The 20738-nt window shown below is 44.5% G+C and overlaps 1 protein-coding gene across 1 annotated transcript in view; it reads left to right on the forward strand.

Moving 5' to 3' along the window:
- The window catches only part of LOC310785677 (complement C3-like), a gene marked incomplete at both ends in the record, with an annotated part of 97631 nt that overhangs the window by 53343 nt on the left and 23550 nt on the right, over positions 1 to 20738 (forward strand). The window contains 3 exons of the mRNA XM_083646822.1: positions 9124 to 9201; positions 10789 to 10944; positions 11104 to 11166. Of these exons, the coding sequence (XP_083502948.1) occupies positions 9124 to 9201; positions 10789 to 10944; positions 11104 to 11166 (297 nt within the window). The remainder of the gene's footprint in view (positions 1 to 9123; positions 9202 to 10788; positions 10945 to 11103; positions 11167 to 20738) is intronic.

Here is a 20738-nt window from a genome sequence, read left to right on the forward strand (position 1 = left end):
TGACTGGACCAGGAGTTGAGTCGCTTCTCTTGTGAGGAAGGGACGGATTTTGCGGATGTTGTAGAGGGAGAACCTACAGGAGCGTGCTGTCGCAGCTATGTTGGCAGAGCAAGACAGCTGGTTGTCGAGGATCACCCCAAGGTTCTTAGCTGTTTGGGAGGGCAGTACAGTGGTGTTGTCGATGGAGATGGAGAGATCTGTGAGAGGACAGTCTTTCCCTGGGAGGAAGAGTAGCTCTGTCTTACCAAGGTTGAGCTTGAGGTGGTGGGCAGACATCCAGTCGCCAATGTCCTTGAGACATGCAGAGATGCGAGCCTCGATTTGAGTGTCGGAGGGGGGGAAGGAAAGGAAAAGTTGGGTGTCATCAGCATAGCAGTGATAAGAGAAGCCATGAGAAGAGATCACATAGGCAAGAGATCTGATATAGAGAAGAAAAAGTAAGGGGCCCAGGACTGAGCCCTGGGGGACACCAGTGGTAAGAGGGCAGGATCTGGAGACAGACCCTCTCCATAAGACCTGGTATGAGCGGTTCGAGAGATAGGAAGCAAACCAGGATAGTGCAGAACCTGAAATGCCAAGGTCAGACAGAGTGGAAAGAAGGATTTGGTGATTGACTGTATCGAAGGCAGCAGACAGGTCAAGGAGGACAAGGACAGAGGAGAGGGATGAGGCCTTAGCAGTGTGAAGGGCCTCTGTGACAGCAAGAAGAGCTGTCTCAGTGGAGTGCGAAGCCTTGAAACCGGACTGCAGAGGGTCCAAGAGGTCATTCTGGGAGAGATAGAGAGAAAGTTGTTCGGACGCTGCTCGTTCAAGGGTTTTGGAAAGGAATGAGAGAAGAGAGACAGGTCCGTAGTTCTGAATAGCAGTAGGGTCAAGGGAGGGTTTCTTAAGCAGAGGCTTGACTCTTGCAGCCTTTAGATCAGGTGGAACAAGACCAGAGGACAGAGAGGAGTTTATGAAGGTAGTGAGGAAGGGAGATATGTCAGGTGAGATGGTTTGGAGGAGAGAGGAAGGGATGGGATCGAGGGGGCAGTAAGTGGCTCGGTTCGAGCTGATGAGTTTAAGCACCTCATCGGGAGAGAGGGGGGAGAAGGAAGGAAATCCAGGGACAGTGGGCCGAGGAGCAGGATTGGAGTCGGGAGTGTTAGTGAGGGTGCTTGGAGGATGGAAGGAGGAGCTGATGTCATCCACCTTTTTAGTAAAAAAGGTTACAAAATCATCAGCAGAGAGGGAGGAGGGAGGGGGGGGGGAGGGTTGAGGAGCGTAGAGAAGGTGGAGAACAGTTTACTGGGGTTGGATGCAGAGGACTGGATTTCAGAGATGAAGAAGGAGGTTTTTGCTTTGGAGACAGCAGAGGTGAAGTTGGAGTGGATAAGATGGTAGGAAGAGAGGTCTTCAGGGTGGTGTGATTTTCTCCATTTTCTCTCAGCTGCCCGAAGCTCTGTTCGATGAGTTCGCAGAGTTTCGGTTAGCCAGGGAGCAGAGGGAGAGGATCGGGCAGGTTTAGTGGTGAGAGGGCAGAGAGAATCAAGAGCAGAGGAGAGAAGAGCGGTGGAAGCCTCGTCAGCGGACAGGAGAGCAAACTGCTCGGCTGAGGGAAGCAAGGAGAGGACGGTAGAAGAGAGGGAGTCAGGTGAGAGAGTTTTTAGGTTGCGTCGGGTGGTGATAGAGTGAGGGGGTGATGGGAGGGAGGAGGGGATGGGGATGGGAAGAGAGAAGGTGATAAAGTGGTGGTCAGATACAGGAAGAGGGGTCACAGTGAGGTTAAAGGTGGAGCAGGATCTGGTGAAGACCAGGTCAAGCACATTTCCTGCTTTGTGAGTAGGAGGAGATTGAGAGAGGTAGAGGTCAAAGGATGAGAAGAAGTTAAGGAAAGGGAGAGAATTTAAGGTTACTGGCTGAATGTTGAAATCACCCAGCAGGATGAGTGGAGTACCATCTTCAGGAAAGAAAGAGAGAAGGGTGTCCAGCTCGTCCAGAAAGTCGCCTAGTGGACCAGGCGGGCGGTAGATTACCACAATGTTGAGTTTGATGGGTAGGGATACGGCAACTGCATGGGACTCAAAAGATGAGATAGACAGATGAGAGAGAGAGGTGACAGTGTAGGTCCATTTGGGAGAGATGAGGAGACCAGTGCCTCCACCACGGCCAGAGGGCCTGGGTGTGTGTGAAAATGAGTACGCAGCAGAGAGGGCTGCAGGAGTAGCAGTGTTTTCTGGGATGATCCAGGTCTCTGTGAGAGCTAGGAAGTGGAGGGTTTGAGATAGAGCATGAGCCGAGATGGTCTCAGTTTTTTTAACCGCCGACTGACAGTTCCAGAGACCTCCGGCAATGGTAAAAGAAGTAGTAGTGCGTTTAGGGTAGGAAAGATTACCAGGGTTACTACACCTGAAGCTGCCGTGTCTACGGCGTCTGTGGGCTGAAGCTACAACAGGGATGGGGAGAAAACACATAGTTAGGAAGAGGAGTAGTGAGAATAAGAAGTGAGAATAACATAAGTAGAAAAAGCCTGTGCTCTGGCCGCCCTGCGACGGACTCCCGCAGAAAGACTCCCTCCGTCTTTGTGCCTCCGTCTTTGTGCCGCGAGGGTTAGTGCCGCTGTAGACTGACTATGGTAAGATATACTACATCTACAGGGTTCTAAACCACGCCCTCGGCAATCAGCCGATCGTTTCACAGAAGATGGCTCACCTGATCACACTCAGCTGTGATTGAATGGCCGACAATATAACCAGATGGGAGTCTGGCTAGACTACCACTGCTATTTTTAAAACCACAAGCTATTCAAAGTAAAAGCACCAAACTAAAACACTCACTCAAAGTAAAAGCACCAAACTAAAACACTCACCAGTAATTGTAGCAGGAAGATTTAGCAGATAGACAAGGACAGCACAGCAAGGTAGCTCAGATGGACTCAAAGTGTGTTCTAACTGAGACAAGCCAGCTGGATGCTTTTTAAAGCCAGGAAGTTTCTAAACCACGCCCTCGGCAATCAGCCGATCGTTTCACAGAAGATGGCTCACCTGATCACACTCAGCTGTGATTGAATGGCCGACAATATAACCAGATGGGAGTCTGGCTAGACTACCACTGCTATTTTTAAAACCACAAGCTATTCAAAGTAAAAGCACCAAACTAAAACACTCACTCAAAGTAAAAGCACCAAACTAAAACACTCACCAGTAATTGTAGCAGGAAGATTTAGCAGATAGACAAGGACAGCACAGCAAGGTAGCTCAGATGGACTCAAAGTGTGTTCTAACTGAGACAAGCCAGCTGGATGCTTTTTAAAGCCAGGAAGTTTCTAAACCACGCCCTCGGCAATCAGCCGATCGTTTCACAGAAGATGGCTCACCTGATCACACTCAGCTGTGATTGAATGGCCGACAATATAACCAGATGGGAGTCTGGCTAGACTACCACTGCTATTTTTAAAACCACAAGCTATTCAAAGTAAAAGCACCAAACTAAAACACTCACTCAAAGTAAAAGCACCAAACTAAAACACTCACCAGTAATTGTAGCAGGAAGATTTAGCAGATAGACAAGGACAGCACAGCAAGGTAGCTCAGATGGACTCAAAGTGTGTTCTAACTGAGACAAGCCAGCTGGATGCTTTTTAAAGCCAGGAAGTTTCTAAACCACGCCCTCGGCAATCAGCCGATCGTTTCACAGAAGATGGCTCACCTGATCACACTCAGCTGTGATTGAATGGCCGACAATATAACCAGATGGGAGTCTGGCTAGACTACCACTGCTATTTTTAAAACCACAAGCTATTCAAAGTAAAAGCACCAAACTAAAACACTCACTCAAAGTAAAAGCACCAAACTAAAACACTCACCAGTAATTGTAGCAGGAAGATTTAGCAGATAGACAAGGACAGCACAGCAAGGTAGCTCAGATGGACTCAAATTGTGTTATGACAATTTTGGAACTTGAGAAAAAAATTGAGTCGGTCAAAGTAAGTATTTAAATCACCCCTGTGTGCTCAGTTTATCAAAGATTTTCGTTTAGAAGATTTTTTAACCTCGCGTCACCAGGCTCTTCTCGGCGAGAAAGAGGAGATTTCCCTCGCTCGTGCACGAGCGGGGGCGAGCCCGGCCTTTGACACAGAGAGAGAGAGAGAGAGAGAGAGAGAGAGCGAGAGAGAGAGAGAGAGAGAGAGAGAGAGAGAGAGAAATAACTCATTTTCGTTTCGGAGATTCCCTCTCCTGAGAGAAGCCGGCTCTGTTCTGGTCAGCTGACAGAAACCGGGCTCTCAGCTGTCAACTGTCAAACCCCCTGTTTACAACTTGCAGCAACCAGCAGCCAGGCGCTCTGGGAGAGCGCGCGCTGCCTCTTATCACTGATACAAATCAAGGGGTCCACCCGCTATGCACAAATCAAGTCAAAGAGGAAAAAGACGAGATCAACAAAAAGAAAACAACGCAATGGGCAGTTAACAGCAACACACTGAGAGACGTCCTTGTACAAAACATACCTGGACTCCAACATACTGAAAGCAGATAGTTTTCACTCTACTCCTGCCTCGCGCCATTTACGTCTTATAAGACCCGCAAACGTTAACGCAATTCCCTGGAATGCGAGATTAAACAACCCAGTTACATGCCGTTGCATTCAGACATTGCCGTTTTATTTTGTATGTTGTTACATAGGCTACAATTGGCCAAATTATTAGTTAGCTTGATTCTAGAATTGTGCCAGGTGTAGAAACTAAGCAGCCATTTTATCCAATGATAGCCTAATCTTGAGCAGCCGAGGGGACTATTTTATCTCGCCGGTTCTCAACTCATATTCAAGGTTATGAAAACTAGATTTTGATTGCAAAATGCATGAAAATATAAATGAATGGTCTTGTTTTGTTTCTTTGGCAAGTGACCATGGTATAAGCGGACTTCGCGGAGGCAACCATCCTCGGCTTCGCCTCGGACGGTTCACGCCTCCACGTCGTCCCTTAAAAAGTGATAATGGACACCTCGTCGTGCATTAACCCTTACATGTAACACCTTCCTATGTGTTATCATGCCATGTAACACCTTCCTATGTGTTATCATGTCATGTAACACCTTCCTATGTGTTATCATGTCATGTAACACCTTCATATGTGTTATCATGTCATGTAACACCTTCCTATGGGTTATCATGCCATGTAACACCTTCCTATGGGTTATCATGCCATGTAACACCTTCCTATGTGTTATCATTACATGTAACACCTTCATATGTGTTATCATTACATGTAACACCTTCTTATGGGTTATCATGTCATGTAACATCTTCCTATGTGTTATCATTACATGTAACACCTTCTTATGGGTTATCATGTCATGTAACATCTTCCTATGTGTTATCATTACATGTAACACCTTATGTGTTATCATGTCATGTAACACCTTCTTATGTGTTATCATGCCATGTAACATCTTCCTATGTGTTATCATGCCATGTAACACTCCTATGTGTTATCATTACATGTAAAACCTTGCTATGTGTTATCATGCCATGTAACATCTTCATATGTGTTATCATGCCATGTAACACCTTCCTATGTGTTATCATGCCATGTAACACCTTCCTATGTGTTATCATTACATGTAAAACCTTGCTATGTGTTATCATGCCATGTAACATCTTCATATGTGTTATCATGCCATGTAACACCTTCCTATGTGTTATCATTACATGTAAAACCTTGCTATGTGTTATCATTACATGTAACACCTTCTTATGTGTTATCATGTCATGTAACATCTTCCTATGTGTTATCATGCCATGTAACACTCCTATGTGTTATCATTACATGTAAAACCTTGCTATGTGTTATCATGCCATGTAACATCTTCATATGTGTTATCATGCCATGTAACACCTTCATATGTGTTATCATGTCATGTAACATCTTCATATGTGTTATCATGCCATGTAACACCTTCATATGTGTTATCATGTCATGTAACACCTTCATATGTGTTATCATGCCATGTAACACTCCTATGTGTTATCATTACATGTAAAACCTTGCTATGTGTTATCATGCCATGTAACATCTTCATATGTGTTATCATGCCATGTAACACCTTCATATGTGTTATCATGTCATGTAACATCTTCATATGTGTTATCATGCCATGTAACACCTTCATATGTGTTATCATGCCATGTAACACCTTCATATGTGTTATCATGCCATGTAACTCCTTCATATGTGTTATCATGCCATGTAACTCCTTCATATGTGTTATCATGCCATGTAACATCTTCCTATGTGTTATCATGCCATGTAACTCCTTCATATGTGTTATCATGCCATGTAACACCTTCCTATGTGTTATCATGCCATGTAACACCTTCCTATGTGTTATCATGCCATGTAACATCTTCCTATGTGTTATCATACCATGTAACACCTTCCTATGTGTTATCATGTCATGTAACACCTTCCTATGTGTTATCATGCCATGTAACACCTTCCTATGTGTTATCATGTCATGTAACACCTTCCTATGTGTTATCATGCCATGTAACACCTTCCTATGTGTTATCATGTCATGTAACACCTTCCTATGTGTTATCATGCCATGTAACATCTTCCTATGTGTTATCCAGTGTTTGGAATAACGCCGTTTAAAAGAACGGCGTTAGGTAACGCCGTTATTTTTTCAGTAACGGGGTAATCTAACTAATTACTGTTTCCGTCGTTACAACGCCGTTATGGTTACTGAACGCTAAATGCGGTGCGTTACTATGAAATGATTGAGTAAACTACCCGTAGCCTACACTAGTGTTGTCAAGTGAGGAGACCGGGTGGGTTATAACGAGATAAACGATTATGATTGGCTAAGGCAGAGTCATGTGTTTCATGGTAGCCAATCGGAGCCAGTGTTACACACGAGCCAGGAGTCAGGACACGGGCGACACACACACACACACACACACACACACACACACACACACACAGACACACCAAACAGATTCGAGGAAGCAGCAGAAATGGCGAGTCCGGAGTAGAGAGCTGCGCGGGGCTGAAATTTCGGCCCGAGCCCTCCCCGGCCCGTGACATGCAGACCCGTGCCCGATCCAGCCCGTTGCGAGGCCCGAAGCCAATATTACGATATAATGACACATCTCTCTCCCTCTCTGCGTCGCGCGGCCGTCCTGCGCAGCCTCTCTCTGTCTGTCTCTCTCTCTCTCTCTCTCTCTCTCTCTGTGTTCGGGAGCTGTCCGCTCGCTGTACATGGACGGACAGGGTCTGTGTGTGGCTATGGGAGTGTCTGTGCACCTCTCCTCTTTGTCTGACTGCTCCGCTGTGTAAAATCAAGCGAGTACGCTAATACAACATTATTTAATTGAATTATTGAAACGGCCGACCCCGGACCTATTAATTAAAAATAAATAAAAAACAAGCCCGGCCTCGGCCCGTTTTGGTCGGCCCGAGGGGCCCGTGAGGGTACCCTCAGGTTTGCAGCAATCCATGAAAATTTGGCATTTTCAAGGTGGAGATAACACAAATAGTTACTTTCCCTGGTAACTAGTTACTTTTATTATAGAGTAATTCAATTACTAACTCAGTTACTTTTTGGAACAAGTAGTGAGTAACTATAACTAATTACTTTTTTAAAGTAACGTTCCCAACACTGGTGTTATCATACCATGTAACACCTTCCTATGTGTTATCATGCCATGTAACACCTTCATATGTGTTATCATGCCATGTAACACCTTCCTATGTGTTATCATGTCATGTAACACCTTCCTATGTGTTATCATGCCATGTAACACCTTCCTATGTGTTATCATGTCATGTAACACCTTCCTATGTGTTATCATGCCATGTAACACCTTCATATGTGTTATCATGTCATGTAACACCTTCCTATGTGTTATCATGCCATGTTACACCTTCATATGTGTTATCATGTCATGTAACACCTTCCTATGTGTTATCATGCCATGTAACACCTTCATATATGTGTTATCATGCCATGTAACATATTCCTATGTGTTATCATGTCATGTAACACCTTCCTATGTGTTATCATGCCATATAACATATTCCTATGTGTTATCATGTCATGTAACACCTTCATATGTGTTATCATGCCATGTAACATATTCCTATGTGTTATCATGCCATGTAACACCTTCCTATGTGTTATCATGTCATGTAACACCTTCATATGTGTTATCATGCCATGTAACATATTCCTATGTGTTACCATGCCATGTAACACCTTCCTATGTGTTATCATGTCATGTAACATCTTCCTATGTGTTATCATGTCATGTAACACCTTCATATGTGTTATCATGCCATGTAACACCTTCATATGTGTTATCATGTCATGTAACACCTTCATATGTGTTATCATGCCATGTAACACCTTCCTATGTGTTATCATGCCATGTAACACCTTCATATGTGTTATCATGCCATGTAACACCTTCATATGTGTTATCATGTCATGTAACACCTTCATATGTGTCATCATGCCATGTAACATCTTCCTATGTGTTATCATGCCATGTAACATATTCCTATGTGTTATCATGCCATGTAACACCTTCCTATGTGTTATCATGTCATGTAACATCTTCCTATGTGTTATCATGTCATGTAACACCTTCATATGTGTTATCATGCCATGTAACACCTTCATATGTGTTATCATGTCATGTAACACCTTCATATGTGTTATCATGCCATGTAACATCTTCCTATGTGTTATCATGTCATGTAACACCTTCATATGTGTTATCATGCCATGTAACACCTTCATATGTGTTATCATGCCATGTAACACCTTCATATGTGTTATCATGCCATGTAACACCTTCATATGTGTTATCATGTCATGTAACACCTTCATATGTGTTATCATGTCATGTAACACCTTCATATGTGTTATCATGCCATGTAACATCTTCCTATGTGTTATCATGTCATGTAACAGCTTCCTATGTGTTATCATGCCATGTAACACCTTCATATGTGTTATCGTGCCATGTAAAACATAGAAGACTAAAGTTATCATTGAAGGTTCTGGCAAGAGGCCATTTCTCTAATGCAAAAGCCTCCTGAACACAAAATGTCAATGTAAATGTTCCTTTTCATACAAACAGGCATTTGATGAGGCCAGCCCTATTGTCAAATGGTTGAACAAACAGAAGAAGGTGGGCGGAGGCTACGGATCTACTCAGGTAACACGGAGCTCTCTCTTTCCCTCACTCTCTCTCCCTCTCCTCTCTCCCCCTCGCTCTCTCTCCCTCTCTCGGTCTCCCTCACTCTCTCTCCCTCTCCTCTCTCTCCCTCTCCTCTCTCCCCCTCACTCTCTCTCCCTCTCCTCTCTCCCCCTCACTCTCTCTCCCTTCCCTCTCTCTTCCTCTCCTCTCTCCCCCTCCCTCTCTCTCCTCTCTCCCCCTCCCCCTCTCTCCCTCTCCTCTCTCCCCTCCCTCTCCTCTCTCCCCCTCCCTCTCTCTCCCTCTCCTCTCTCCCCTCCCTCTCCTCTCTCCCCCTCCCTCTCTCTCCCTCTCCTTTCTCCCCCTCCCTCTCTCTCCCTCTCCTCTCTCCCCCTCCCTCTCTCTCCCTCTCATCTCCCCCCCTCCCTCTCTCTCCCTCTCTCTGTCTCTCTCACTCCCTCTCGGTCAATACATTTACGTGTCTTTGTTTTGAGACTATGGGCTTAGACGACTGGGCTATTTTCCAAGTCTCTGATTATTTTTTTCTCCATAATTCTCTATCTCTCCAGCCTACCATCATAGTTATCAGGCTGTGGTTTGGTCTCTCTCTCCAGGCTACCATCATAGTGTATCAGGATGTGGTTTGGTGTCTCTCTCCAGGCTACCATCATAGTGTATCAGGATGTGGTTTGGTCTCTCTCTCCAGGCTACCATCATAGTGTATCAGGCTGTGGTTTGGTCTCTCTCTCCAGGCTACCATCATAGTGTATCAGGATGTGGTTTGGTCTCTCTCTCCAGGCTACCATCATAGTTATCAGGCTGTGGTTTGGTCTCTCTCCAGGCTACCATCATAGTGTATCAGGATGTGGTTTGGTGTCTCTCTCCAGGCTACCATCATAGTGTATCAGGATGTGGTTTGGTGTCTCTCTCCAGGCTACCATCATAGTGTATCAGGATGTGGTTTGGTCTCTCTCTCCAGGCTACCATCATAGTGTATCAGGATGTGGTTTGGTCTCTCTCTCCAGGCTACCATCATAGTTATCAGGCTGTGGTTTGGTCTCTCTCCAGGCTACCATCATAGTGTATCAGGATGTGGTTTGGTCTCTCTCTCCAGGCTACCATCATAGTGTATCAGGATGTGGTTTGGTCTCTCTCTCCAGGCTACCATCATAGTTATCAGGCTGTGGTTTGGTCTCTCTCCAGGCTACCATCATAGTGTATCAGGATGTGGTTTGGTGTCTCTCTCCAGGCTACCATCATAGTGTATCAGGATGTGGTTTGCTCTCTCTCCAGGCTACCATCATAGTGTATCAGGATGTGGTTTGCTCTCTCTCCAGGCTACCATCATAGTGTATCAGGATGTGGTTTGGTCTCTATCTCCAGGCTACCATCATAGTGTATCAGGATGTGGTTTGGTCTCTCTCTCCAGGCTACCATCATAGTGTATCAGGATGTGGTTTGGTCTCTCTCTCCAGGCTACCATCATAGTTATCAGGCTGTGGTTTGGTCTCTCTCCAGGCTACCATCATAGTGTATCAGGATGTGGTTTGGTCTCTCTCCAGGCTACCATCATAGTGTATCAGGATGTGGTTTGGTGTCTCTCTCCAGGCTACCATCATAGTGTATCAGGCTGTGGCTGAGTATTGGACTAACGCTAAGGAAGCAGAATATGATCTGAATGTGGACGTCCTACTGCCAGGCAGGTCAAAACCTGACCGCTTCAAGTTCAACTGGCAGAACTACTATGGCACTAGAACGTCTAAGGTGAGATCACACACACACACACACACACACACACACTGAGATGGATAGGAATTATCTCTTTAATAATGTTGTGTGTATGTGTGCGTGCGTGCGTGCGTACGCGTGTGTGTGTGTGTGCGTTCATGCATGCGTGTGTGTGTGTGTGTGTGACTACCACAGATGAATGATATAAACCAGAACGTGACGGTGAATGCCACAGGATCAGGAGAAGCCACGCTGACAGTGAGTATTCAACATTATCTGTTGGTGTCCTGAGGTCTATACCACGAAGCAAGATTAGTGGCTTAGCGAGGTAACTTTAGGTTTAACCCTAGGTTTGCCATACCACGACGCTAGTTAACTTCTTACCGAGATAGATCACCATAGCAACTTATGCTCTAATGGCTCAATTCCACCACATTTTACAGCCCTGCACAGCCCGTCACCACTCGGCTCTACTTGTTTCAACTCGATGGACGTTCTGCTTCGACCGCCGTTCATCTGCCCCCGCCCACAGCTGGTCGTCATAGCGACCGCATATCTGCCCTCCGCCCATGTTCCGAAGTAGGCTATAACATATAACGTTACAATTAAATCCATACACAGAACTTTTAAACTGTTTATGAAATACTGGTGCCTCTAAATTACCTACAGTGTGTGTGTGTGTGTGTGTGTGTGTGTGTGTGAGAGAGAGAGAGAGAGAGAGAGAGAGAGAGAGAGAGCAGTGCTGGCATGACCACAGTCCTTGATCCTGGCCTGAGCAGCCAGCTCATAGCATCACAGCATGTTGGGCGGGTGTTACAGTGTACATGGGCAAATGTGACAATCGACCAGGAGAATGGATATCACTTTGTTGTTAGTCAAAACTCACATGCGCTGCGCGAGTACTCAGGGCGCATGCGCACGCAGCGACCACGCAGCGAGTAGACGTCTGTTTGTTTGTAGCGTTTTTATCGTCCTTTGTGTTTTAAAGTGTTCTTATATGTTCACCGTTTAAGTTCCTAAGTGTCTCGTCAACCGACTTTGTGCTGGCTGAATGCCGAGAGTGCAGCAAGTATTTTTAACCTTTTATTCACTACCGACAAAGAGCGCGAGGCAAAGCAAAGACAGCGGGAGAAAGTCTCCATAAAGCAGGAACCCTCTGACATTTCCAGAGCCTGTACTCCTTAGCTTCAACTCAAGCCTACTCTGCGAAGTGAACTGTTTTATAGAGCAGGAACCCTCTGACATATCCAGAGCCTGAACTCTCTTGCTTGAATTTCAAGCTTGCTCTGTGAAGTGGCCTACTGGCCTTAGCGAAGCTAAGCTAACCGTGGCTAGGCTAACTGCAGCTAGGCTAACGGGGAGCCGGGGCCGTCTTCAGAGTGTCTCACCATCAGGAGAAGCAAGAACTCTCTGTTTCAGAGCTTGACAACCTTTCGGCCCGGATTAAAGAATTTAATCATGGATTCCTTTGCCCTGTTTCTGATGGTGATGATATTTCATCTAGCTTGGAGCTTGGGACACACGCTACAGTCTCCCACCCGCCCCAGCCGTATTCAATACAGCAGAGAGGCCTTACTTCGCTGGAACACACAAGACCCTCCAGCGGACCTTATTCTTCCCAATCCAGCTGATCTACTGAGACCTGACTACCAGAACCCTCCTGGAGGACAACAACGTAAGATCAGGAAACGAGGGAGGAGAGGCGGTGTTCGTTTGAGGAAAAGGCAATCCCTTTCCCGCATACCGCTACCGTCAATAATTCTTGCTAATGTTCAGTCCCTGCGTAATAAATCTGATGAGCTTCAAGCTCAGGCCCGTTACAATCACGACTTCAAGGATGCCTGTATTTTAGCTCTCACTGAGACTTGGCTGTCTGACAGGGACCTGGACAAGGACCTGGAGTTGGATGGTTTTGGGGTGCCTATCCGGCTGGATAGAGATGCCATAAAAACAGGCAAGTCTGCGGGTGGCGGGGTTTGTTTGTACATTAACGAACGGTGGTGTAAATCAGTCATTGTCCGTGAGAAACTCTGTACTGCTGACGTTGAATTGCTCTCAGTCTCACTACGCCCCCCATACCTGCCTCAGGAGTTTCCCCAATTATTCTTGACTGTTGTTTACATCCACCCGAAGGCAAACGAGAAGAATGCCTGTGAGCTCATCCACCAAGTAGTACAGAGGCTGCAATCAATATCTCCTGACGCTCCCAATTTTGTGCTTGGTGACATGAACCACTGCACGCTGAAGAGAACTTTGAGTGATTTCCACCAGTATATCACATGTCCAACCAGGCACAACAAAACTCTGGACTTATGCTACGGATCTATCAAAGGGGCTTACAAATCGATCCCCCTCCCACCTTTGGGTATGTCTGATCATAACTGCATTCACCTCATTCCTGTATATCAGACTGCATTAAAACGTGGGAAAGTGCAGTCGATCTTGGTTAAAGACTGGAATGATGATGCCTGCTTGGCTCTCCAAGGTTGTCTAGATGCTACAGATTGGGACATGTTTATAGAATCCTCCTCGAATATTGATTAATTGACCGATGTTGTCAGTAGCTGGTCATCATAGTCTGAAAATATTGTCATCCCAGTGAAAACTGTTAAAATGTTCCCTAACAATAAGCCCTGGATGTCTAAGTCCCTCAAATTGCTCCTTAGCAGGAAAAAGAAAGCTTTTAGAGAGGGTAACCTCTTAGTTATGCGTGACCTGCAGAAATAGATCAAACGTGCAATCTGGTCCGGTAAAAATAAATATAAAGAGAAAATTGAGTCTCAACTCCGTATGAATAACTTAGGATCAGTGTGGGACAGCATGAAAACAATCACTGGGCTCAAGGAGGGCGGCAGGAGAAACATCCAGTTAAATGGGTACAACTCCGATGTCCAGCTGGCTCAGAGTTTCAATGATTTTTATGGTAGATTCGATGTTCATGATTTTAGTGAGAAACACCAGGTGATCAGAGACAGCCTCCGCCTAGCTCCCCCTGTAAGCCCCTTCTTTGATGAACATGATGTTGTCAAGTGCTTCAAAGCGTGCAAACCCAAAAAAAGTCCTGGCCCGGACAATTTGGGTGGGCGACTTTTAACACGTTCACTGCCAATGACGTGTTTTTACGTCAAACAAAATCCAACGGTTCACTGCCAATGACGTGTTTTTACGTCAAAAAAATTGTTTTTTTTTTTGACGGTGGGACGTTGATCTAACCCTTTTACGTCTCCTATACCAGAATTGGAGGTATTGAATGTGTATAATCTATTTTACCGACCCACTGAGTGGCGACATGTCTCTCCACAGTAGAAAGAGGCGAGCCAAAACTGGAGGGAAAAGCGCGAGGAAGCCGTTCTCATACAGTAAAATGGATGGCGAAAACGCTTTCACTTTCGCGCTGATTGCTGGCGGTGCGGGATTGCAAATTTGCATAATAGATTACGGGTGGAACACACTTTGAAACACGCAGCATAAATATGACCAGAATCGCAAAAGCTTCATCAAAGCTCTCAACCAAAACTCCAAGAAATGAGCGAGTCCATCCAGACTTCCTCAAAGAGCGGCCGCGCAGACAGGCACAGCAGCAGCAAAGCAGTGAGCCTGGTGACGGTACGTGCACATCATGAAGCGCTCGGCGGCTTGCCTGCTGAAAAAGCCAAGGAGGGCGGAGGAGAACGCCCACGGAGGGAGGAGTTGGAAGCAGAGGGGGGTTTCCTGCTGTTATGGAGGAAATTACTGTTCAAAACTATTGTTTAGATGTCTGACGTCTTACTGATGCCAAAAATGAATGGTTAAAGTGACTGTTCTATCGAATTTCACAAAAAGCCGTTTATCTCAGAATAATTTTTCTGACGCTGAAACCATGCTGTATTCAACTGCTAATGCTTACATAACTACTAACTAGGGGTGTCACGATACACTCAGTTCACGATACGATACGTATCACGATACTGGGTTCACGATAACGATACGATACGATACGATTTTAACAATATTTTTTTAAACTTGAATAATGACAATATATGACTGGAAAAGTAGTATTTTATTTGAAATGCACAAATACAAAACATGCTGTTGTGGGAAATTGTTATTACAATAACAACTAGAAAAAACATGAGATTGGAGATAAGGCTTATCTTGAAATAGAATGAGTTACACCGTCACTTAGATTTACTTTGAACTAAAAGGTTTCTCAGCAGTATAAATTCTCATTATGCATCTTCAGTTTTTCTTCAAACTCAAACAACAAGACTTTTCTTAGTCTATTTTTTATGCATCTTCAGTTTTTCCTGTCAAGTAAACAGTTTTGCCAGAAACTCAATTGAATGGTTTCTCTCCTGTATAACTTCTCATGTGTCTCTTCAGAGACTTGTTCAACTGAACTACTTTCCACACATTGAACTTCAACAAACAAAGACGTTTCTTTGTCTACTTTTGGAAAAAAAAAAAAAAAAAAAAAAAAAAAAATCACGATATGAGATTTCATCTCAACGATACATATCGTGACGTTTTACTATCGCGAAATTTCGTGGGACGATATATTGTGACACCCCTACTACTAACTCTACAAACTAACTCTTTTAGACAGAGAAAGCACACATTCTATTAGTTCTTTTGAGATATTGTGTGTTCACAAAATCTTAGCAGAAAAGAATCCTCGGGTCTTGAAAGATGAGCCAGAATCCTCAAAAAAACCCTCTGGCAGAACCTACCTACAGTAAAAAAGAAACGGCTGGCAGTGAATGTGTTAAAGGTCTGTGCTGACCAACTAGGCCCTATTTTTAATTATATTTTTAGTTCATCACTTTGCCAGCAGAGGGTGCCATCCCTATGGAAACAGTCCACTTTGGTTCCGGTTGCCAAGAGCAACAAACCAAAAACCTTGAATGATTTTAGGCCAGTAGCCCTAACCTCGCTTGTCATGAAGCAGTTTGAAAAGTTAGTAAAAACTGAGCTTGTAGCTAAAACTGAGTGCTTGCTCGACCCCTTTCAGTTCTCTTATCGTGCGAAAAGAGGCGTGCAAGACGCTACAGCCACCTTGCTGAACCTCCTGTATAAACACCTAGAGGGCAGTAAGAACCACGCCAGATTGCTTTTTGTTGACTTTTCATCAGCATTCAACACCATTCAGCCACATGTTCTTGTTGAAAAACTAACTGACTGCTTTGGTCTAGACCCATGTTTGGTTGGCTGGATTTTAGATTTTCTTACCAACAGATCTCAACAGGTAAGAGTAAATGGGATACTGTCTAGTTAAACTGCCTAAAGTCTAACATCCTCGACTGGCTCGCCTCAGGGTTGTGTTTTATCTGCGTTTCTGTACATTTTGTATACCAATGATTGTCGTAGTCGCTATGCCGATAGATTCATTATCAAGTATGCTGATGATTCTATTATCGTCAGCCTGCTTGACGATGATGAAGTCGGCCATGGCCAAGTCATTGATGACTTTGTATCCTGGTGTGAAGATGCCTTTCTGCAACTCAATGTTTCAAAAACGAAAGAGATTTGCATTGATTTTAGACGCTCCCCCCCTGTTCCAAAAGGTAGTATTGTTAATGGTCAGATAGTTGACCTGGTCACTGAATATAGATATCTGGGCACTGTAATTGATAGCAGGTTGAAGTTCGATCTAAACACAGAGTCGCTGTGCAAAAAGGGTCAGCAGCGCCTTTTTTGTCTCCGGAAACTTGCCAAATTCCAGGTAGACAAGACCTTGATGAAATTGTTCTACAGCGCTTTCATTGAATCGGTGATCACCTTCTCTATTGCTTGCTGGTATGGCAGCCTCGACATCAAGAATAGGAACTTCCTAGGGAGAATTGTGAAAACGGCTTCTAAAATAGCCGGAATCCATTTTAGGAGCCTAGACCACATTTTCAACTTGCAGTTGCTGAAAAAAGCAAAGGCTATCTGCTCAGACAATGCCCATCCGCTGTGCTCTGAATATGAGCTGCTTCCATCTGGCCTTCGTCTTCGTGCTCCCTTGGCTAAGAAAAATAGATATAGGAATTCCTTTGTGTCTGCTTCGATTCAAGCTTTAAATGCTACTTAACACGTTAAGTGCCATAGCCGAGGTATCTCGTCTTACATAATCCAACGCTTGAGTGCCAGAGCCGAGATTTCTCGTCTTACATAAACATTTTTTTTTTTTGACGGTGGGACATCAATCAACAACTTTTACATCTTCGAGATCACTATTGGAGCAAGAGAATGTGTATAATCTATTTTACCGACCCACTAAGTGTTGACAGTGCTCCCCCAGACGAGCGAAATCAAAGAAAAAACTGCCGCTGGAGCAAGCCATTCAAGGAAATGGCGAGGCGATTTTACAGTAATCCATTCCAAGCTTGTCTTGCCCGAGAGCGGCCCCGCGCAGGCAGCAGCACACAGAGAGCGGAGAGCGATTTGCAAAATAGATTATAGGTGAAACACACTTTGAAACACCTCAGAAAGGCCAGAATCAACATCTGCCCATCGCCCACGCATTCCCCGGCCCATCTTGACTCGCACAAGGAGCGTCCGCACGCAGGCAAGCAGGCAGGCAGGCATGCAGGCAGGCAGGCAGGCAGCAGCAACGCGCTTCTGACACGCCCGCTGTAGAGCCAGGAGGAAGGAGGAGAAGACACACGGAGGGAGGAGTTTGAATGAGAGGGGTGTTTCCTGTTGTTATGGAGGAAATTACTGTTCAAAACTATTGTTTAGAATGTCTGACGGTCTTACTGATGCCAAAAATGAATGGTTAAAGTGACTGTTCTATCGATTTCACAAAAAGCCATTTATCTCTGAATAAATTTCCAGACGCTGAAACCATGCTGTACTCAACGGCTAATATCTACATAACTACTAACTCTGCAAACTAACTCTTTTAGACAGAGAAAGCACACATTCTATTAGTTATTTTTAGATGATTGGTGTTCATGAATTCTTAACAGAAAATAATCCTCGGCTCTTGTAAAATGAGCCAGAATCCTCAAAAAAAAACCTGGCACAACTTACCTACAGGATGAAAAAATGGCTGGCACTCAATGTGTTAAGAGAATGTAACATCTATTTGATGTTTTTATTTATTTTATGTTCTCCTATACAATAGTTATATTGTAGCATTTATTTTCTGTAATATGTGGTGCTGTGTGGCTAAGTCTCCTTCTTAGACTGCCTTGCATTTGCACTTATCGCATTGGCACTGATCGGCCTCTAATGCACTTTAAACTACACTGGCACTTTTGAACTGAACTTATTTTCCACTATGTTGTGGTCTATTTGTGTCTCCATTTTGCTTTTATGGTTTTATGGTCTTTTATGGTTTTTATGGTTTTATGGTCTATTTGTGTCTGCACTTTGTTTTCATGTTTTTATTTCGAGTCTTGTGTGATTTTATGACTGTTTTGTTTTTGCTCTGCTGCAACCCAAAGTGCCCTTCTGGGACATATGAATAAACTTGAACTTGAACTTGAAGGGACGGGCGGGAGGGACGGGGGTTGCGCTAGAGTGAAGCCTCTACCCCGGCAAGACCGCGGCTTCACCAAAGCGCCTGCGGCCTAGCGGAGCCGACGCAGCACTGAACTACACAATCGCCTACTGAGAGCAGCAGACTTTTGGACAATTGAAACCACCGCTACGATTTTATTTCACCAGAGGCGAAGGCAGCAACACAAAAGACTGATGGAAAAGCATAACAGAAGAGAAGGTAAGCCCCCCACTAAACTGGTATGCAGCGCTGCATTGACAGTCAGTAGGATAGACGAGTAAACACGATTCTGCCTGACCAATCAGTCGCCTACAATGTATTCACGTCACCGTATGAACCCGGGTTCGCAGAATAGAACCCCGACGAGGCAAGTACTAAAAGTAGCACGACTCAGCCCAAATCAAACCGGGCTGGGCCGGTTTTTACCGGTGGAATGAGACCATTTATCGAGTCGAGCGGAGCGGGACCGCGGTGGAATTGGGCCATATACGACTAACCTGGGCCCTATACCACGAATGTTGTAAGATCCAGGATCTGTCCCTTGATCTGGTTTGTCTAAACCAGATAAGCTTGATTGTAGTTAACTTGTACTACGAACGTCGATTGCCACTCGTTAACTCGAACCAGGTTTTTCTAATCAAGCTGAGAGCTCGTGCACATGAAAATGCCCATGCACTGGAGCTCGTGCCCGCAAAAGAGGCGTGGTTTTTAACAACTGCCAATCACATTGTAATATGGACTGCTCCAACTCCTACAGCGCCAGACACGTCTATTTCCTCATTGAATGAAACCGCAAATAAAAATCTCTAGTCTAAAGTGACCACTTTTATCCACACCAGTAATTTCTTTGAAGAGCGGTTTCTACCTCCACGTAGGCTATCTACAGCAGCTCAATTCACCCTCTCAATAAACTCAAAACTGATACACTTTTGTGGAAGCAATGTGTAATCTATCTCAGTCCAAAATCCGTATGTATAGACCATTTAGGCTCAATGAATAATAATGATCTAATGATGTGTTTAGTCGCACTGATTGAATAATTCCTATAGGCTAATCTATAAAAAAAATAATGATAATAAAATTTAAAAATGCTTCTGAACTGAATCGACACTGTACGTGCGGGCATAGATTTCATTTATAAAAAATAGCCTATTTTGTGGTCACATATATAGGCTATTGTCAGCAGAGTCGCATATCTCCATATTTCATATAATGATGCTGGAAATATGAAGTTCAATCACATCATACAGGCCAAAAGCAACACAGTTGCAGCTGCAAAATGCAGGAGTAGCCTAGATATGAATCATCTTAATATGGGATCGCCTGTTTGCAGGTGATCCCATATTAAATTGCTTAGATGTAGTAAGTAGGCTATTCTAGCATGTATGACCATTTCAATTCCAACCCAACGTCAGTCTCAGCTCCGTTGCGCACACGGCACTGTGCGCTTTGGAGACGTTTATGTAACCTTTTTATGCCGGTTTAGTGATATTGCTCCACTCACTATTCAGCTGCAATCGATCAGCGGGGTCAAACAACGTATAGGCTACTTGATAGCACAAAAATGAATATATAAAAACATATTCCAAAGTGGTAAGTAGGGCTTAATTAAAATGTAGCCTGCAACAAGTGCAAGGCTTTAGTCCTTAATTAATTCAACAGGAGCCTTTTTTTTCTTTTTTCTTTTTCATTTGAATGCAATGTATTTTTCATATGGGGACCATGTGAATGGTGACTCGCTGTTTCCAGAGAGCTGATTGGTAAGCAGGTGGGTCTTTCATGGGTTTTGATCTTATCCCCGACACTATACATGAAAGCCCCCGACGCGAAAAAGCGTAGGGCGATGCAAACCATCTGTGGCACAGACAGGGCATGGCTACGGAGGGTCACGTTAGCAAGATAGGGCTGCAACAAATCGCACAAATATCTTAATCCGTCACTGGAGAAGCGATATCTCTCGTACAGATAATCCTCTGAATGATCAAATGGATCCTGCCGGTCGCGAAACACTCTTTCTCTCCTCAGAGCCCCCCTTACAATTCGTGCTCCTTCCTCGATGGGAAACTCGTCCAGAAAGGGGTTGGCCATTTTTCCAAACTGCTGATTCGATTGGTTCGTGGGCGGTGTATTTAAGGTCTAATCTTATCCTTGCAACTTAACCTGCTGCGGACCAGGTTAAGTGTGAAGCATAAGTTGCTATGGAAATATATGTCGGTAAGAAGTTAACTAGCTTTGTAGCACGGCCAAACCAGGGTTAAACCTGAAGTTACCTCGCTAAACCACTAATCGAGCTTTGTGGTACAGGGCTCTGCTTTGTAGCAGGTTAAGTTCAGAGGATAAGCTCAAAACCCATGAAAGACCC

This window comes from Poromitra crassiceps, assembly GCF_964638095.1.
Source record: "Poromitra crassiceps genome assembly, chromosome: 11".
NCBI classification, from domain to species: Eukaryota; Metazoa; Chordata; class Actinopteri; order Beryciformes; family Melamphaidae; genus Poromitra; species Poromitra crassiceps.